A 14,453-nucleotide genomic window follows, 5' to 3' on the forward strand; every position below is an offset into this window, starting at 1 on the left:
GAGGAGACTGTGCACACACACACTCACACTCACACTCACACTCACACTCACACTCACACTCACACTCACACTCACACTCACACTCACACACTCACACTCACACTCACATCCTCATCACACCCTACCCAGTGGGTGACAAATGCAGGAGAAGGTGCTGGAGGGGACAGTGACTGCAGGGATGTGTGGATCCAGGTGCCACATGTTTTCCCCATCACCTGAGGAGTTGCAGGTCCTTCTCCCCACAGTCTCCTGTCCCCCCAGCAGTGCCCTGCCCTTCTCCCCACAGTCTCTTGTCCCCCCACAGCAGTGCCCTGTCCCCGGTGATGCCTGGTCCTCGAGGAGATGTTCCAGGGGAATCAGCCAGCAGCAGTCTGGGAGCAGGGGTTGTGTTCCAGCCCTTGGGGACACACTCTGCAGCCAGAGCAGGCCAAGTGCCATTGGGACTGGCAGGTACTGGCAGGCAGTGGGGCCGTGGATGGTCCTTGATGTCCCCTTGGTCCTGGTACACCTTGGTCCTGGCACAGGCCCATTGTCACTAACCCTTGCTACCTCCAGGACTCAAAGGGGACAAGTTGTTGTGGCCCCATGTCCTGGGGAAGCTTTCACGCCAAGAAGGCTGAAAACTCCTTCAACAGGAGGAGTCCCTGGGAAAGAGGAGACTCCATGTATGTGTATATCCCTGGGGAAGGGGACACAGCTGGGGTGCAGCCAGTCCAGGGGTACCCACACCCTGGGTTCCTGATGTGGAGTGCTGGTCACCCTACTTCTTCCTGCAGCCACAGGCCAACATCACAAGCCTCCTGAGCCCCCCGTTCCTCCTGAGCGCCAGGAGGGTGGTGGCCAGTGTCCCCACTCTCAGGCCAGGCTAGGTAGCAGCCGTGAGCCAAGCGACATCTCTGCTCCCCTCCCCTCCCAGCGCCCCGGGTGTGCTGGAGCTCGCCCCCAGCCTGTCCCCACGGCGCTGGGAGCCTGGCTCGAGCCTTCCCGGTGCAGCTGGAGCATCCCCGGCCGGGCCGGAGCGGCGGTGGCCGGGCTGGACCGCAGTGCGCCGGGGGGCCGTCGCCGCAGCAACCGCCGTCGCCTAGCGCCGCTGTCTCCCGGTAACCCGTCGCCTAGCAATGGGGGATTTTTCACAGCTCGGGATGAAGAGTTGAAAGTTATTTTTAGCCCGGGTTGCGAATCAATAGGCAGCTCCATTCGCTGCCCCGCAGGATGCAGCGCGGGGGCCCGGCTGCGCGGCCATGATGGGGGAGCAGGGGGGTCTGTCCGGCCCGGGGTCACCGCCCTGGAGCGACCGGGGGGACACCCGGGGCTCAGCCCCTTCTGTGCTGACCCCAGGGCTCTGAGCTCTTCCTTGCCGAGGATCTGATTCCCCCTCATGTTCTCCGCATCCAGGCCATGTGGGGGTGAGGGTGGCCGAGGACGCGGCGACTTTCAGGCTTCTGTGGGGCCCCTCACAGAGACACGGGGATGGTTACACTGCTGCAGGGACCATTGGACCCTTTCTCACTCTGGGGGACCCTCATCTTATTGTGGGGACTCTCTCCAGCTGCTGGGAGCCTCATCCTTTCATGGGAACCTTCTCCCGCTAGTGGACCTCCACCTGACCATGGTGACCCCACCTGGCCATGGGACCCTCTCCTTTCCATGCAGACCCCTGCTTTGATATGTGGACCCCATCTTTGCCTTGGGGACCCTTGCCCTGCCTTGAGGACCCTCACCTATGCATCCTCTCCTGAGAGGCTCCCTGAGCTCCCCAGGCCTTTCCAGGGCACATTCCCACTCTTAGGGACACCAGCCTGGGGGTCTGGATGAGAAGGGACACTGAGAGGTGACAGAGCCCTCTGGGTTCCATGGAGCGGAGGTCGGGTTATCCCTGCACGTCCCCAGGGATGGGCTGGTAGCTGAGCTGAGGCTCCTGAGCTATTTTTTAAAGACAAGGTGGGTGCCTCCCACAGCCGCAGCTCCTTCGGGTGCTCGTCTGGGCGGGAGAGCTCCCCACGCAGCCTGGGGGGATGGGAAGCTGGATGGGGACAGGCTGGAGACCCCCAGCCTCTGAGCAGCCCTCCAAGGTCCCAGCTGCCCCAAATCCCCCTTTTGCTTTTCCAGAAGGGTTTTTGCCCCTGGGCACAGCCTAGCCTGGAGCATCCCTGCCTATGGCACAGCGTGGAGGGTGCCCAGAGCCACCCCACAAGGACATTTTGCGGGCAGCGTGGATGCCCCAGGGACCTGCCAGAAACTCCGGGGAGGGAGCAGGGGGAAGAAATAACTTTGAGGTGGCCCAGCAGAAAGAGACAGGATCATCAAAATGCAATGGAAGCAGCCAGGGCCCTCCGGCCACGGAGCACGGAGCGCTCCGCTGAGAGGAAGATGGGTCTGGGATAGAGCAATCCCGAGTGAGTCAGAACGGATCCGGAGAGGACATGGAAACGGTCAGGGGGCTGGAAGAACCTGGCTTGTGGGGAAAGGCTGGGAGAGCTGGGACCATCCAGCCTGGAGGAAATCTGGCATCCTGGGGATACTTAACGGGATCTTGGAAGAGTGATAGAGGTTTTCTTCAGGAACTGTAGAGACAGAAGAAGGGGAGCAGTTTGCAGCTGGAAGAGGAGGCGTTCAGATTGGATAAAAGGAGGAAAGGTGTTGTGAGGGAGGCGGTGAGAAGCTGGAGGAGCTGTGGGTGCCCCACGGGGCTGGAGCAGCCCGGCCTGGTGTGAGATGTCCCTGCCCAGGGTAGGAGTGGCACCGGGCGCTCTCCGAAGGTCCTGTTGGATGAGTTGAAGTTCTGCTCCCCAGTGGGACGATTTTCCCCAGCCCCATCCGAGGCCCCCAGGTCCCCTGGCCCGGGGGTGGCTCTTCCGGGCCGCAGTGCCCGCGGTCACCAGAGGGCACTGCGAGCCCGAGCATCCCGGAGCGGCCCGAGGGCTCCAGGGCTAAGCGGGAGCCTGGAGCGGCTCCAGACCCCCAGCAGGGCTGGCGGCTTCGAGGAGCTCCCGCTCGGACAACCCGCAGTCCCACGGGGACAGCACCCCTGCACCAGCCAGGGACAAGGAGGGGTGGCCAAGGGACATTGCCACGCTGGGGACACAGTCAGGGGACGGCACCAGACAGAGCTCCGGGCATGGCTGGCTTCTCGCTGGGTCCCCAGAGGAGCTCGGCCCCATGGGCTGGTCCGGAGTCTGAGACGATTGCGGGGCGCTGCGGGAGCTGTGCCCGCTCCCGGCTCAGCTCCAGCTCCGGTGGCTGCTCCAGAGGGGCTCCGGGACCCCCGATGGCCGTGCCCTGAACACGGAGGTGTCCCATATCGTGTGCAGGGAAGCCAGGCTGGTGCCCCAGGTGGGGCCGAGGTTTCTCCAGTAACACCCAGTTAAGGTGGGTCGGGGGCTGTGGAGGGGGCCTGGGGTGCAGCCTCACCTCGGGGCGCTGGCATTAGGGCAGACACTGCCACGTGCCCGCGGGGACGGTGGCACCGTGTCCCACTTCCCTTCATCTTGGGATGTCCCAAGGGAACATCCCCGCAGGGTGCTGAGCACCCCACTGGGCCGGGGATCAGTCCTGGCGGGGAGAGGTCCTTGCGTGGGGACACCAGTGCCTGGTGTCACCCTGCCTCTGGTGCCTCCCCGGGTGCCGCCTCGCCCCTGGGCATCTGACCAAAGCCATTCGAGGGGTCCCTGTCTGGCTTCCCTGCCCAGCTCCGAGACCAGCCGGTTCCACTTCCTCACTGTGTCACCGGATCAGCCCTGGGCCCGTGTTCCCCCATGCCGGGGTCACTGTGACCCTCCGGAGCACAGCCCGTCCCTCCACTCAGCCACCCTCTGGCAAGCCCCACATGGCAACTGGTGGGGTCAGGACGAGGGCCAGCGGGCAGAGAGCTGCCCACCCCGACCCCCACTCCAGCCCCCCGACACCCCGACATCCCGACCCGCTCCACCTTAACCCACAGCCCCTCTGGCCCCTCATTTTCCACGGATTCCAGCAGCATGACTTCTTTCAGCATCATTTCATGGCCGGAGAGCTGTGAATCCTGCTCTCCCCCCCCGCCTCCCCCCTCCCCTTCCCTCCTTCCCCTTTTTCTTCCCACCATCCCAATTTACAATCCCTCATTTCCATTCCGCTCCACCCTCTGGCCAGGGACTTTGTTCCCGGCCTGTATCATCCCATCCCAATTGTTCTGTGTTTATTTCAAACATTTTGGCGGGCTGTCACTGGATGGAAACTTAATTAATGGTGGGGTCTCTAGTGGTGGCACAATTGCGGCTGCAAGGGAGGGGGTGGAAAGAAATCCCCAGGTTTGAAGGAGAGGAATTGGGGGTTCGGATGTGCGTGACCCCCGTGTCAGACCCGGCGCCACGTGCCTGGGCTCCCCCTGGTTAGAAAAGTGTCTCCGTGGGGAGGGGGACGCTGCTGGTGATAGGGAAAGGTTAAAAGGAGTTTGGGGAGGGTGTAACTTTCGGGGTACACAGTTCTGGGGGATGTAAACCAGGGGGCTGTAGTCTGGGGTGTGCATACTGTGGGGTGTGAGCAGCCTGGGTTGCGTGTAGTCTGAGGTGTGTATGTGTTGGGTTGTGCAAAGGTTGGGGTGGGCATAAGTTGGGATGTGCATAAATTGGGGTGTACAGAGCCTGGGGTGCAGAACTCAGGGTGCAGACAACCCGTGGTGTGTGTAACTCAGGGCTGGGGTGTGTGTAACTCTTGGGGTACACAGTTCTGGGGGAGGGGAGGTTATGTAAACCAGGGTGGCTGCAGTGTGGGGTGTGCAGAGATTGGGGTGTACCCAGCCTGGGGTGCCTGTAGCCCCACATGTGCATGGATTGGGGTGTACACGACCGTGTGTGTGCATATGTTGGCATGTAGCTGGCCTGGGGTGTGTGCAGGCCTTGGGGTGCACAGTTCTGGGGGATGCATAAACCAGAGAGGTGCAGTCTGGGATGTTCATAGCTTGGGTTACGCCTGTGGCCTGTGCATGGTTGGGGTGTCTATAGACAGAGCTGGCTGCAGCCTAGGGCATGCAAATTTGGGGTGTCCTGGCCTGGGGTGTCCATAGCCAGGGGTGCGCACAGTTTGGGATGTTCCCAGCCCGGGGTGCTGTAGCCGCGGCTGTGACCAGCCATGGCCCTACAGAATTCAGGGTGCACCCCCCGGGGCCGGATCTGTAACCGGGGGTACCCCAGCCCTGCTCCGGGTCCTGTCCCTTGGCTCAGCCGTGTGCCCTCCCGGTGTCCCCCCGTGCCGCGGGGTGCGCAGAAGCCCTCGGGGGGCTCCGGGGATGCCGCTGCGGTGGATGCCGGTGCCCCCGGCGGTAGGAGGGGGTTCTGGGGGCGGGTCCCGTGCCCGCCCCTCCGCCTCCATTGGCGGAAAGTTCGGGGCGCGACGCGGGGTGGTGGCCGCGCTCCCCGTCCCCGCCGCCCCGGCCCCGGTGCGGGCAGCGGTGCGGGCAGGGCCGGGCCGGGCCGGGCCGCCCGGGGCCGCCGCGGGCTCGGCCATGTGGGCGCTGCGGGCGCTGTGCCTGGCCGGGCTGGGGGCGGCCATCGGCGGCGGAGCGGCGGATCAGTGCAACTGGAGGGGCAGGTAGGCACTGGGAACGCGGAGACCGGGAACCCCGCACCGGGAACTCCGCACCGGGAACCCCGCACTGGGAACAGCGGCCTCGGGGGCAGCGCGCCGGGCGGGCGGGGGAGGCATACGCGGGTCTCCGGGTCGCAGCCCCCCGGGGAGCTCCCGCCGCCCAGGCAGGTTCATGGGGGAGGGGGAGTCTGCTCTCCCCGCCCCCCCCCCCCTTCCATCCTCAGGGCTGAACCCCCTCCCGCATCCGTGGGGAGGGTACGGGTGGGATGCTGGGAACCTGCGCCTGCCTCAGTTTCTTCACTCCTGGGTGCGGCTGCCCCCAGCTTTGAGGGATGCTGGTCCCCCCGCGGGGCTCCCCGCCTCTTCGGGACCCCTTCCCTGAGCTCGTCCACCCCTGAAACTCATCCCCATGGTCGGCGGGACCCCCAGCCCCCGGCAGGGCCCGAAGCATCGCCCGAAGGAGCCGGACTCCGAACAAAGAGCCGGGGCCCGCCAGGAGGGGCTGCCCCACGCGGGGGCCATGGGGGGACACGGGGGCCACGCAGCCACCAGCATCCTGTCAGGGACAAAGCAGCCCCCCGACTGTCCCCGCTGCCCCCAGGCTGCCGTCCAGGCGCGTCCCCCCCGCAGTGCCGCGGGAAAGAGGCGGCTCCAAGCATCCCGCGCCAGAGTGGGACCCCAGCATCCACTGGGGTTCCCCAAAGCGGGAACAGGTGACCCCAATGTTGGGGGCACTCTGGGGGTGGTTTGGGAGTCCACACTGGGTGTGAAGGGGGCTGTGCTGCTGCGCGCCCCTCCCCCCCTTAGCTCCTCCCAAAAGGTGCTGGGGGGACACAAGCACCCCAAAATTATGTGGTTGAACCCCAAGTTGAGGTCGATGGGGGTTTGGTGCTGTTTCTGCCTGTGGCCATCCCGCACACTTCTGTGGAGGGGCTGCTTGGGCCTGCAGGGTGCTGGGGGGCACACGGGCTGGGGGTCCCTGTCACCCAGGCGTCCCTGCTGACGAGGTGCTGTGCCCCACAGCGGGCTGTCACAGGAGGCTGGCAGCGTGGAGCAGCTGTCCCTGCACTGTGCCGAGGGCTCGCTGGAATGGCTGTACCCCACGGGAGCCCTTCGCCTCCGCCTGGCCCCCCGCCTGCCCCCCACCAGCGCCGCCGTCAAGGGCGGGAGCCCCCCGCACGTCACCGCCTGCATCAAACCCACCGGGACCTTCCGGGGGGCTCAGCTCTACCTGGAGAGGGAGGGGGTGCTGGAGCTGCTGCTGCCAGAAGCCCCCCGGCCCCGCGCCCGCTGCTTCAGCTGGCTGCCCCAGGAGAAGGTGGCTCTGTTCCTGCAGGCCACCCCGCACCCCGACATCAGCCGCCGCATCGCCGCCTTCCGCTACGAGCTGCGGGGGGACTGGCTGGCCCGGCCGGCACTGCCCGCCGCCAGCCTCAGCGCTGAAGGTGAGCCCCTCGCTCTGCCTCAGTTTCCCCTTCCCCTGCCCGGTGCCCGCAGGGCTGAGGAGGGGCTGGGTCGGGGTGTTGTTCCCTGGGGGGTGACAGGCTGTGCTTGGCCTCGCAGGTGCGTGCCGGCCGTGCAATGACACCGAGATCCTGATGGCCATTTGCACTAGTGACTTTGGTGAGTGCAGCCTCCGGGGCTCAGGAAGGGGGGAATGGCACCAAGAGTGGCACTGGGACACCTGGCAGGGCTGGCCTGGGCCGGCCTGGGCTGTGCAGAGCACTGCTAGGGAGGGGGATGGGGATGGGGATGGGGATGGGGATGGGGATGGGAATGGGAATGGAGATGGAGATGATGGAGGTGAAGATGATGGAGCTGGAGATGGAAACAAGGTTGGAGATCAGGATGGGACCGGAGATGGAGATAAAGATGGGGACTGGGATGGAGATGGGGATAGGAACAGGAGTGGGAGTGGAAATGGAGATGGAGAGGGCGATGAGGATGGGAATAAGAATGCAGGTGGGGACAGGGACTGGGATGGACATGAGAATGGGGATGGGAATGTGGATGGGACTGGAAATGGAGATGAGGATGGGAATGGTGATGGGAATGTGCGTGGGGACAATAATGGAGGTAGGGATGGGGACAAGAATCAGGATGTGGATGGCAATGGGGACAGGGCCATGCTGACACCCCTCCCTGCCTTTCCCCGCAGTGATCCGCGGCAGCATCCGGAGCGTCTCCAACGACGCAGAGCTGCAGGAATCCATCATCGGGGTGAGCGCCACCCGCATCCACCGCCAGAAATTCCCACTTTTCCAGGCAGGCGGGCGGTCGGGACGGCCGGTGGGCAGCATCCGCACCCCGCTGCGCTGCGGGGTCAAGCCGGGCCCCGGCACCTTCCTGTTCACGGGGTGGCTGCACTTCGGGGAGGCCTGGCTGAGCTGCGCGCCCCGGTACCGGGACTTCCAGCGCATCTACGAGGGGGCGCAGCGTACGCGCCAGAACCCCTGCGAGTTCCCCGTGGACTGAGCGGCTCCGGGAGCGCAGCCCGGCCCCGGGCACTGCGGGACCACGGTCCTGCCGTCACTGACAGCGTCTCCGGGGACACGGGAACGGTGCCTGGAGGGAGCGTGGCACGTCGGGCTTTGCCACGCAGCCGGGCTGTGGCAGCACCCGCCGGCGGGCTGGGGGTTCTGGAAAAATCCTGCTGGAAGGGAAGGGCTTTTCCCAGGGTGTGCCTGTCCAGGGTGCCCAGGGAGCTGCCTGGGTGAGGGGTACAGCAGCACGGGGTTGGGGCTCCCAGGGGACCGGGGTGCTGCATGCTCAGGGGATGCTGTGGGGCACAGTGGGTCTGGCTGCAGTGGGCAGCTGGACCCACGGACCCCAGCAGGGCTCGGGGGCGGGTGGCCATGATGTGGCCGGTCCAGGGACACGGTGGGCACAGAAGGGAGTGGAAGGGCCAGGAGATGGATCTGTAAGGTTGGGGGTGGAAGAGGGAGCAGGCAGCAGTGAACCTGGCCCTGGCATGGGCAGGAGCTGCGGGGCGGATGCCGAGGAAGAGGAGTAAGGCTGAAGGGAGCGAGGGAGTGGTGAGGTGGGAGGAAGGCTGGCGTGGGGAGCAGAAGTGTCCTTGGCACAGCCAGGGCAGGACCAAAGTGCTGACACAGGAAGGTGCCATGGGAGCAGGGAGAGGTCACCGTGCCACCCGCTGCTGCCAGCCCTCGGGTGTGAGGGGCAGGCTGTGCCAGCCGCGGGGAATTTTTGACCGTGGGGGTGGGGGGGGCATCGTATGTGCACTAAAGTTATAACGATACCAAATTTGTGACTTCTTTTTTATAAACTAAGCTGTATTTGTAGCGTGTGGCTCCTGTTTTTAGCAAGCTGAGCAGGACATTCACCGACAGGCACTGCAATATGTGCCACCTGCTTCCCCCTGTGCCAGCTCCAGCTGTGACCCTGCCTCACATGGGGCTGAAAAATTGGATATATCTCTGTATGGAGAGATTTACTGCTGTTTGCACATCCTGCATCCCAGTGATCCCCAGGATGGGTCACTTTGGGGTCCCCCTCCCTAGGTATCCCTGGGTGTGCAGGCCAGGGGCCCCGTGCTGGGTGGGTGACCCCGCTGGTGGAGCCGTTGTCAGGTCTGATTCTCATCAGAGCCAGCGGCCACAAGGCCTCATTGTGCCGGATTGTGCCGAGCCAGCATCCCAGCCCTGCCTCCTCCCACCCTGCTGCTGCCCCCACCACCAGCTCCTCTGACTGCCCTGGGAATGGTGAGGGAGACAGGACCTGCCCTGCTTCCCTGGGAATGGTGAGGGGACAGGACCTGCCCTGCTTCCCTGGGAATGGTGAGGGAGACAGGACCTGCCCTGCTTCCCTGGGAATGGTGAGGGGACAGGACCTGCCCTGCTTCCCTGGGAATGGTGAGGGAGACAGGACCTGCCCTGCTTCCCTGGGAATGGTGAAGGGGATGGGACCTCTGCACAGGGATGGGACATGGGAATCCTGGATGGGCACGGGGAACAGAACCCTCAAGGGTCCCTCAAGTAGGGGACATGGAATCCCCAGCCAGACATGGGACATGGGGCACCCAGCTGGGAATGGGGTACTGGACCCCCAACCAGGGACCTTTCCTCCTCACCTGTGATGCCACAGGGCTCTGCACAGGAAATCTCAGCCCCTCGAGTCCCCCAAACCACCCAAGCAAAGCTCCTGCCACATGTCTGCTTGTACTTAATACCTTTCCAATTTTGTTTCAATAACACCTTTTCAAATATCACCAGCCAGGATGAACTGAGTATTTGATGCCTCTGCTGACCACAATGTGCTTTTCCTTGCCAAAAAAAAAAAATAGTTTCCAAAGAATGCTGTGGGCTTTGGAGCATAATTAAATATAAATATCTATATGTGTGTGTATATAGAATGATCTGGCTGTGATAAGATCCTGGTGGGTTTGATATACAACACATGTTTTCCCTTGAGAAGAGTTTGCTGCTTACTCTGTGCTTTACTGCCAATTTTATACTTGGATATTTTGATTTTATCTTTTTTACTGTCCAATTTTGGGGCTGTGCTGGGCTCTGAGGACAGGATCTGGCCCTAGGGAGGCTGCTGCTCCACACTGGGCACTGGAAGATGCCAGCATCCCCCTGGATTTTGGCAGCAAGCAGGAGCCAAGCGAGGCAGGGGGAAGGGGGAAGGAGTGGGAAACCCAGCGGAGGAGGAAAAATGAAGCTGGAAAAGCAATAAATGAGGTGCAAAGGGAATTGTGCTGCCCACGGCATCCTCTGTATGCACGGGGGTAAATCACGGCCGCTCCGACCCCGCCGCAATCCAGCACATTCCTCTCGGCTCAATGACAGCGTTTAATGCACAAAGCATCCGGCACTTTTCTATCCAGCAGCAAAATCTCTTGTTTTTCTTCCAATCTGTTTATTTGGCCAAACCAGCTCACTGTGCTGCAGAGGAAAGGGCTGTTCCTCGGCTCCTTTTCTGCCACAGAGGTTTTTGGGCTGTTTTTGGTGCCCTCTGCCCCGTGTCAGGCTGGGTCGCCGCCCTTGCTTCCCCTGGCCGTCACTCCTGCAGCGCTGGGCCCCAGCCAGGGCACTAATGCTTCCTATGGGATCATCCCATGGGATAACCAGGCAACCCGTGCCTCAGTTTCCCCTCTGGGAGATGGGGCTAACAGCCCTTCCCTGTGGCTCAAGGGAACCAGATGGAATCCCACAACTCCAGCATCTCCATTGTTCCAGGACTGGCCATCCGAGCATTTCCCCGAAAGCAGAGTCCAGCCCTGGCCAAGCCAAATTCCTGCCCGGCCTCTTGGCACACAGCAAGGCCATGAAGGGTGAAAACACAATGAGACAAACTCCATCCCGGGGAATGTTTCCTCCACAGGATGGAAAATGTGGTGTGAGGCAGCGGGGTGCGGGGTGGGGACACAGAGGGGAGCAGGGGGTTCAGGAGGGGCTCAGAGAGGGGTGACCATGGTGAAGGGCTGTGGCAGCACCCTGGGGGCACAGGGAAGGGTGGCCCTGCCTGTGGGCGCCATGGTGCCCATCCAGCACAGCCTCCTGTGCATCCACGGGATGATCCAGCCAGACCTGCTCCAACAGCCCCCCGACCCACCAACCTGCCCCACGCGAGGTGGGGTTTGGGGAGCAGTGCCCCGAAACAGCCCCCTCGGTGCAGATGTGCCCAGGGAGGTGCCTGGGGCTCCTCATTCCATGGGCTCAGCCCCATTGTGGGGATCCATCCCACACACCCCAGATCGGGAACCTGCTGGGGACTGTGGAGCCCTTCAGTCACGCTGTGGGTGGGCAAAACACAGAGCGGTGGCAGTGCCGGGTGTGCCCGGTCCCTGTCCCCATCCCTGTCACACAAAGGCAGTCGCCGTTTCCCGCCATTTCCCCCCTCCAGCCCCTCTCCCCCCTCCTGCTCCCTTCGCCCTCCTCCTTCCCGGCTGCCGGATAAAAGCCTGAACGTGTGAACCGCGGGGCACAAAGGGGAGGCACAAAGGCAGCCGGGCCTGCTCAGCCCTCCCTGCGGCCCCCAGCACCGAGAGAGGACCACAGGGACCCCCGGGCAGCCTGCCCACCCCGCCTGCAGCACCCCAGAGCTGCCATGGGGCACAAAGGTGGCCCTGAGATCAGGGGATCCCCAGCAGGGTCAGGATGATATCCCTGGGGTTCAGGGATACCCTATAGGGTCAGGATGAGGTGCCGGGATTTGAGGATGCCCAATAGCGTTGGATGATGCCCCTGGGACCAGAGGAAGCCCCATAAACTCAGGATAAAACCGCTGGGGCTCAGGGATACCCTACGGGGTCAGGATGAAGCCTCTGGAGTTTGGGGATACCCCATAAGCTCAAGATTAAGCCCCTGGGGTCCACAGAGGGTCAGGATGAGGACCTTGGGGCCAGAGCAAGCTCTACCCCACAGCCCTCAGCAAGTGGAGAAGCAAAAACCTGACGAATCTGAGTTCAAACCCCCACCACCAGCGCTGCCACCCCTTGGGGAGCTGCACCCCAAATCCTGGCAACAGGTCCGCTTGTAGCCCCCATCGTTTGGCCCGGACAAAGCCGAGCCAGCATCGCCCCAGCGCGGGGAGGGATGCTGGGGCTGGAGCCGGACCCTGGGCCCCTCAGCCCAGGCTGCCGACAGCTGGTGGGAAGCGCCTTTCCCAGCACATAGCGACAAATTCCTGGCGGTCAGAGCTGCTTTGCAGCCGCCGCGGCCCCGGCGGGGGGAAGCTGCCCTGGAAAGAGGAGGATTAAAAGCTCTTTGGCTGCAGTGACACATCGCAACTGGTCCCCTCGCACGGCCACCTGCTCGTGCCGGCGCTCCGAGATGCTGCGGGCACCCCGGGGCTGGGGCAGGAGGGGATGGGGCACCCCCTGCTCCATCCCTGGGGCCCAGCGAGGAGGGCTCGGCCTGCCTGGGCATTGCTGCCTTAATTAATGTGCTCTGCAGCACCACAGGGGAGCTTGGGCTGCTCCAGGGACCGACTCATCCCCACGGACCAACCTCCTCCTCCTCCTCCCCCTGGCCCCCCTGTTCCCCCAGCTCCGATTTCCCTGGATTTTCTGCTCTAACCAGCTCCACCTGCCAGCAAGGAAAAGCAGAAACCAGAAAATCAGGGTGATCCCCGTGACCCCCGATTTGGCCACGCTGGGCCCTTTGGGGCAGCTGGGGAGGGAACAACCCTGGGATGTATTTTCGGGGCGGCTTCACCTCCCCATTGGAGCCCCATTGCTACTCTGGGGAATGTGATTAATGGGGTCTGGTTGTTGTTAAGTGCCTGAGCTGTGTGCTCGGGGGTGGGACACGTGTGTGGGTGGCTGTGCATCCTCATCCTGCCTGGTTCCCACAAATCAGGGAGAGGTGGGAACAGGAACACTCCTGCCTTTGGCAGCTCCACTCCTGGCTCCTCTGCAAAGAGGGGCTCTGGGGGGCTGCTGCTGGGCCTGTGCTGGCCCCAGCACTGAGGAGGGGGAATCCCACTCCCCAGTTCCAGTTCCCTGCACCCCAAAGCCATTCCCAGGATAGGACTGCGGTCTCTTCTCCACTGGCAATGGCCCCAGGGACACCGAGGCATGTGATGAGGTTGGTGGTCCTGTGACAAGGACATGGGGGCCACCAGACCTCTCAGGCTCTCAGGGGACACCCCAATATGGTGCTGGAGAGGGACCCCCAGCAAACCCCACAAATACTGACCCACAGGCTGAGGAGAGAGCAGGGGGAGGTGACAGCAGTGACACCCCTGGTGACATGTGGCCGCCCTGGCAGGGGGTTGCAGCCCTTTGTGCCCTTCTGAACGGGAGTTGTTCCTGCCTTTGGGCTGCTTTGGGGGGGTCACTAATTGGGGTGGGCAGGAGCTGCGGGGTCTGGCTGCCCCCCCGCATCCCAACGTCTGGAATTTTCCCACAGTCGCTGCTGCCTCGCAGCAGGAAAGCCCCGGGGCTGAGGCAGCACAGCCCACAACAACCCCACAGGGGTGTGCACAGCCCCTACAGCCCCACAGGGGTGTGCACAGTCACAGCCCCACATGGGTGTGCACAGCCCCCAACAGCCCCACACGGGCGTGCACAGCTGGTCACAACTGCACCCCAGCAGGCACAACCACACACAGCAGTGTGCACAAAAGCAGTAACCACACACAAATCCATGCACAGATAAGTAGGACTGCAGAGATCTGTGCAGGACCGTGCACAACTGCACACAACTGTGTACAGCCACAGCCACATCCAGCCCTGCTCCACTGCACAAAACCACACACAACCATCCTCACCTGTGCACAGCCACACAGAGGTGCACAAAACCCTGCACAGCCACACCTTGCACATAACCATGCACTAGTGCACAGCTGTGCACAGCTGCAGGTGGCTGTGCACACACAGCCGTGCAGAGACTGTTGTACACAGCTGGGCAGCACTGCACACAGCCCTGCTCACCCCTGCACATCAGCACACACCAGTCCTGAAGGACCAAATACAGCTGCAGAAACCTGTGCACAAGCACACAATCACTCACAGCCACACACAGCCCTGCACAGCAACACACACAGCTCCACACAGGCGTGTTCATCTGTTCACATGCAGCCACCACAATCCCTCACACGAGTGTGCACAGCCCTGCACAACCACACAGAACTGTGTAACAGTGCAGAGAGAGCTGTGTGTAACAGTGCACAACCACACAGAACCGTGTGTAAGTGCACAACCACACAGAACTGTGCAACAGTGCATAAAAATACAGATCTGTAACAGCGCACAGACACGCAGAACTATGTAACTGCACAAACACACAGACCTGTGTAACAGTGCAAAAACACAGATCTGTGTAATAGTGCACAACCACATAGAACTGTGTGTAACAGTGCATGAACACACAGCCAGGCACAGCTGTACCTGGCTGTGCACAACTGAACCGCTATTCACAGCT

At 62.7% G+C, this 14,453-nt stretch overlaps 1 protein-coding gene across 1 annotated transcript; it reads left to right on the forward strand.

Moving 5' to 3' along the window:
- Nucleotides 1–5,435: 5,435 nt before the first annotated feature.
- On the forward strand, nt 5,436–9,917 carry METRN (meteorin, glial cell differentiation regulator). The gene is made up of 4 exons (XM_014888531.2): nt 5,436–5,565; nt 6,586–7,007; nt 7,126–7,185; nt 7,721–9,917. The coding sequence occupies exons 1-4, from the start codon at nt 5,480–5,482 to the stop codon at nt 8,035–8,037; spliced, it is 885 nt and encodes a 294-aa protein (XP_014744017.1). The 5' UTR covers nt 5,436–5,479; the 3' UTR covers nt 8,038–9,917.
- The last annotated feature ends 4,536 nt before the right edge of the window (nt 9,918–14,453 follow it).

Source organism: Sturnus vulgaris, chromosome 16 (assembly GCF_052056855.1).
Source record: "Sturnus vulgaris isolate bStuVul1 chromosome 16, bStuVul1.hap1, whole genome shotgun sequence".
Lineage (NCBI taxonomy): Eukaryota > Metazoa > Chordata > Aves > Passeriformes > Sturnidae > Sturnus > Sturnus vulgaris.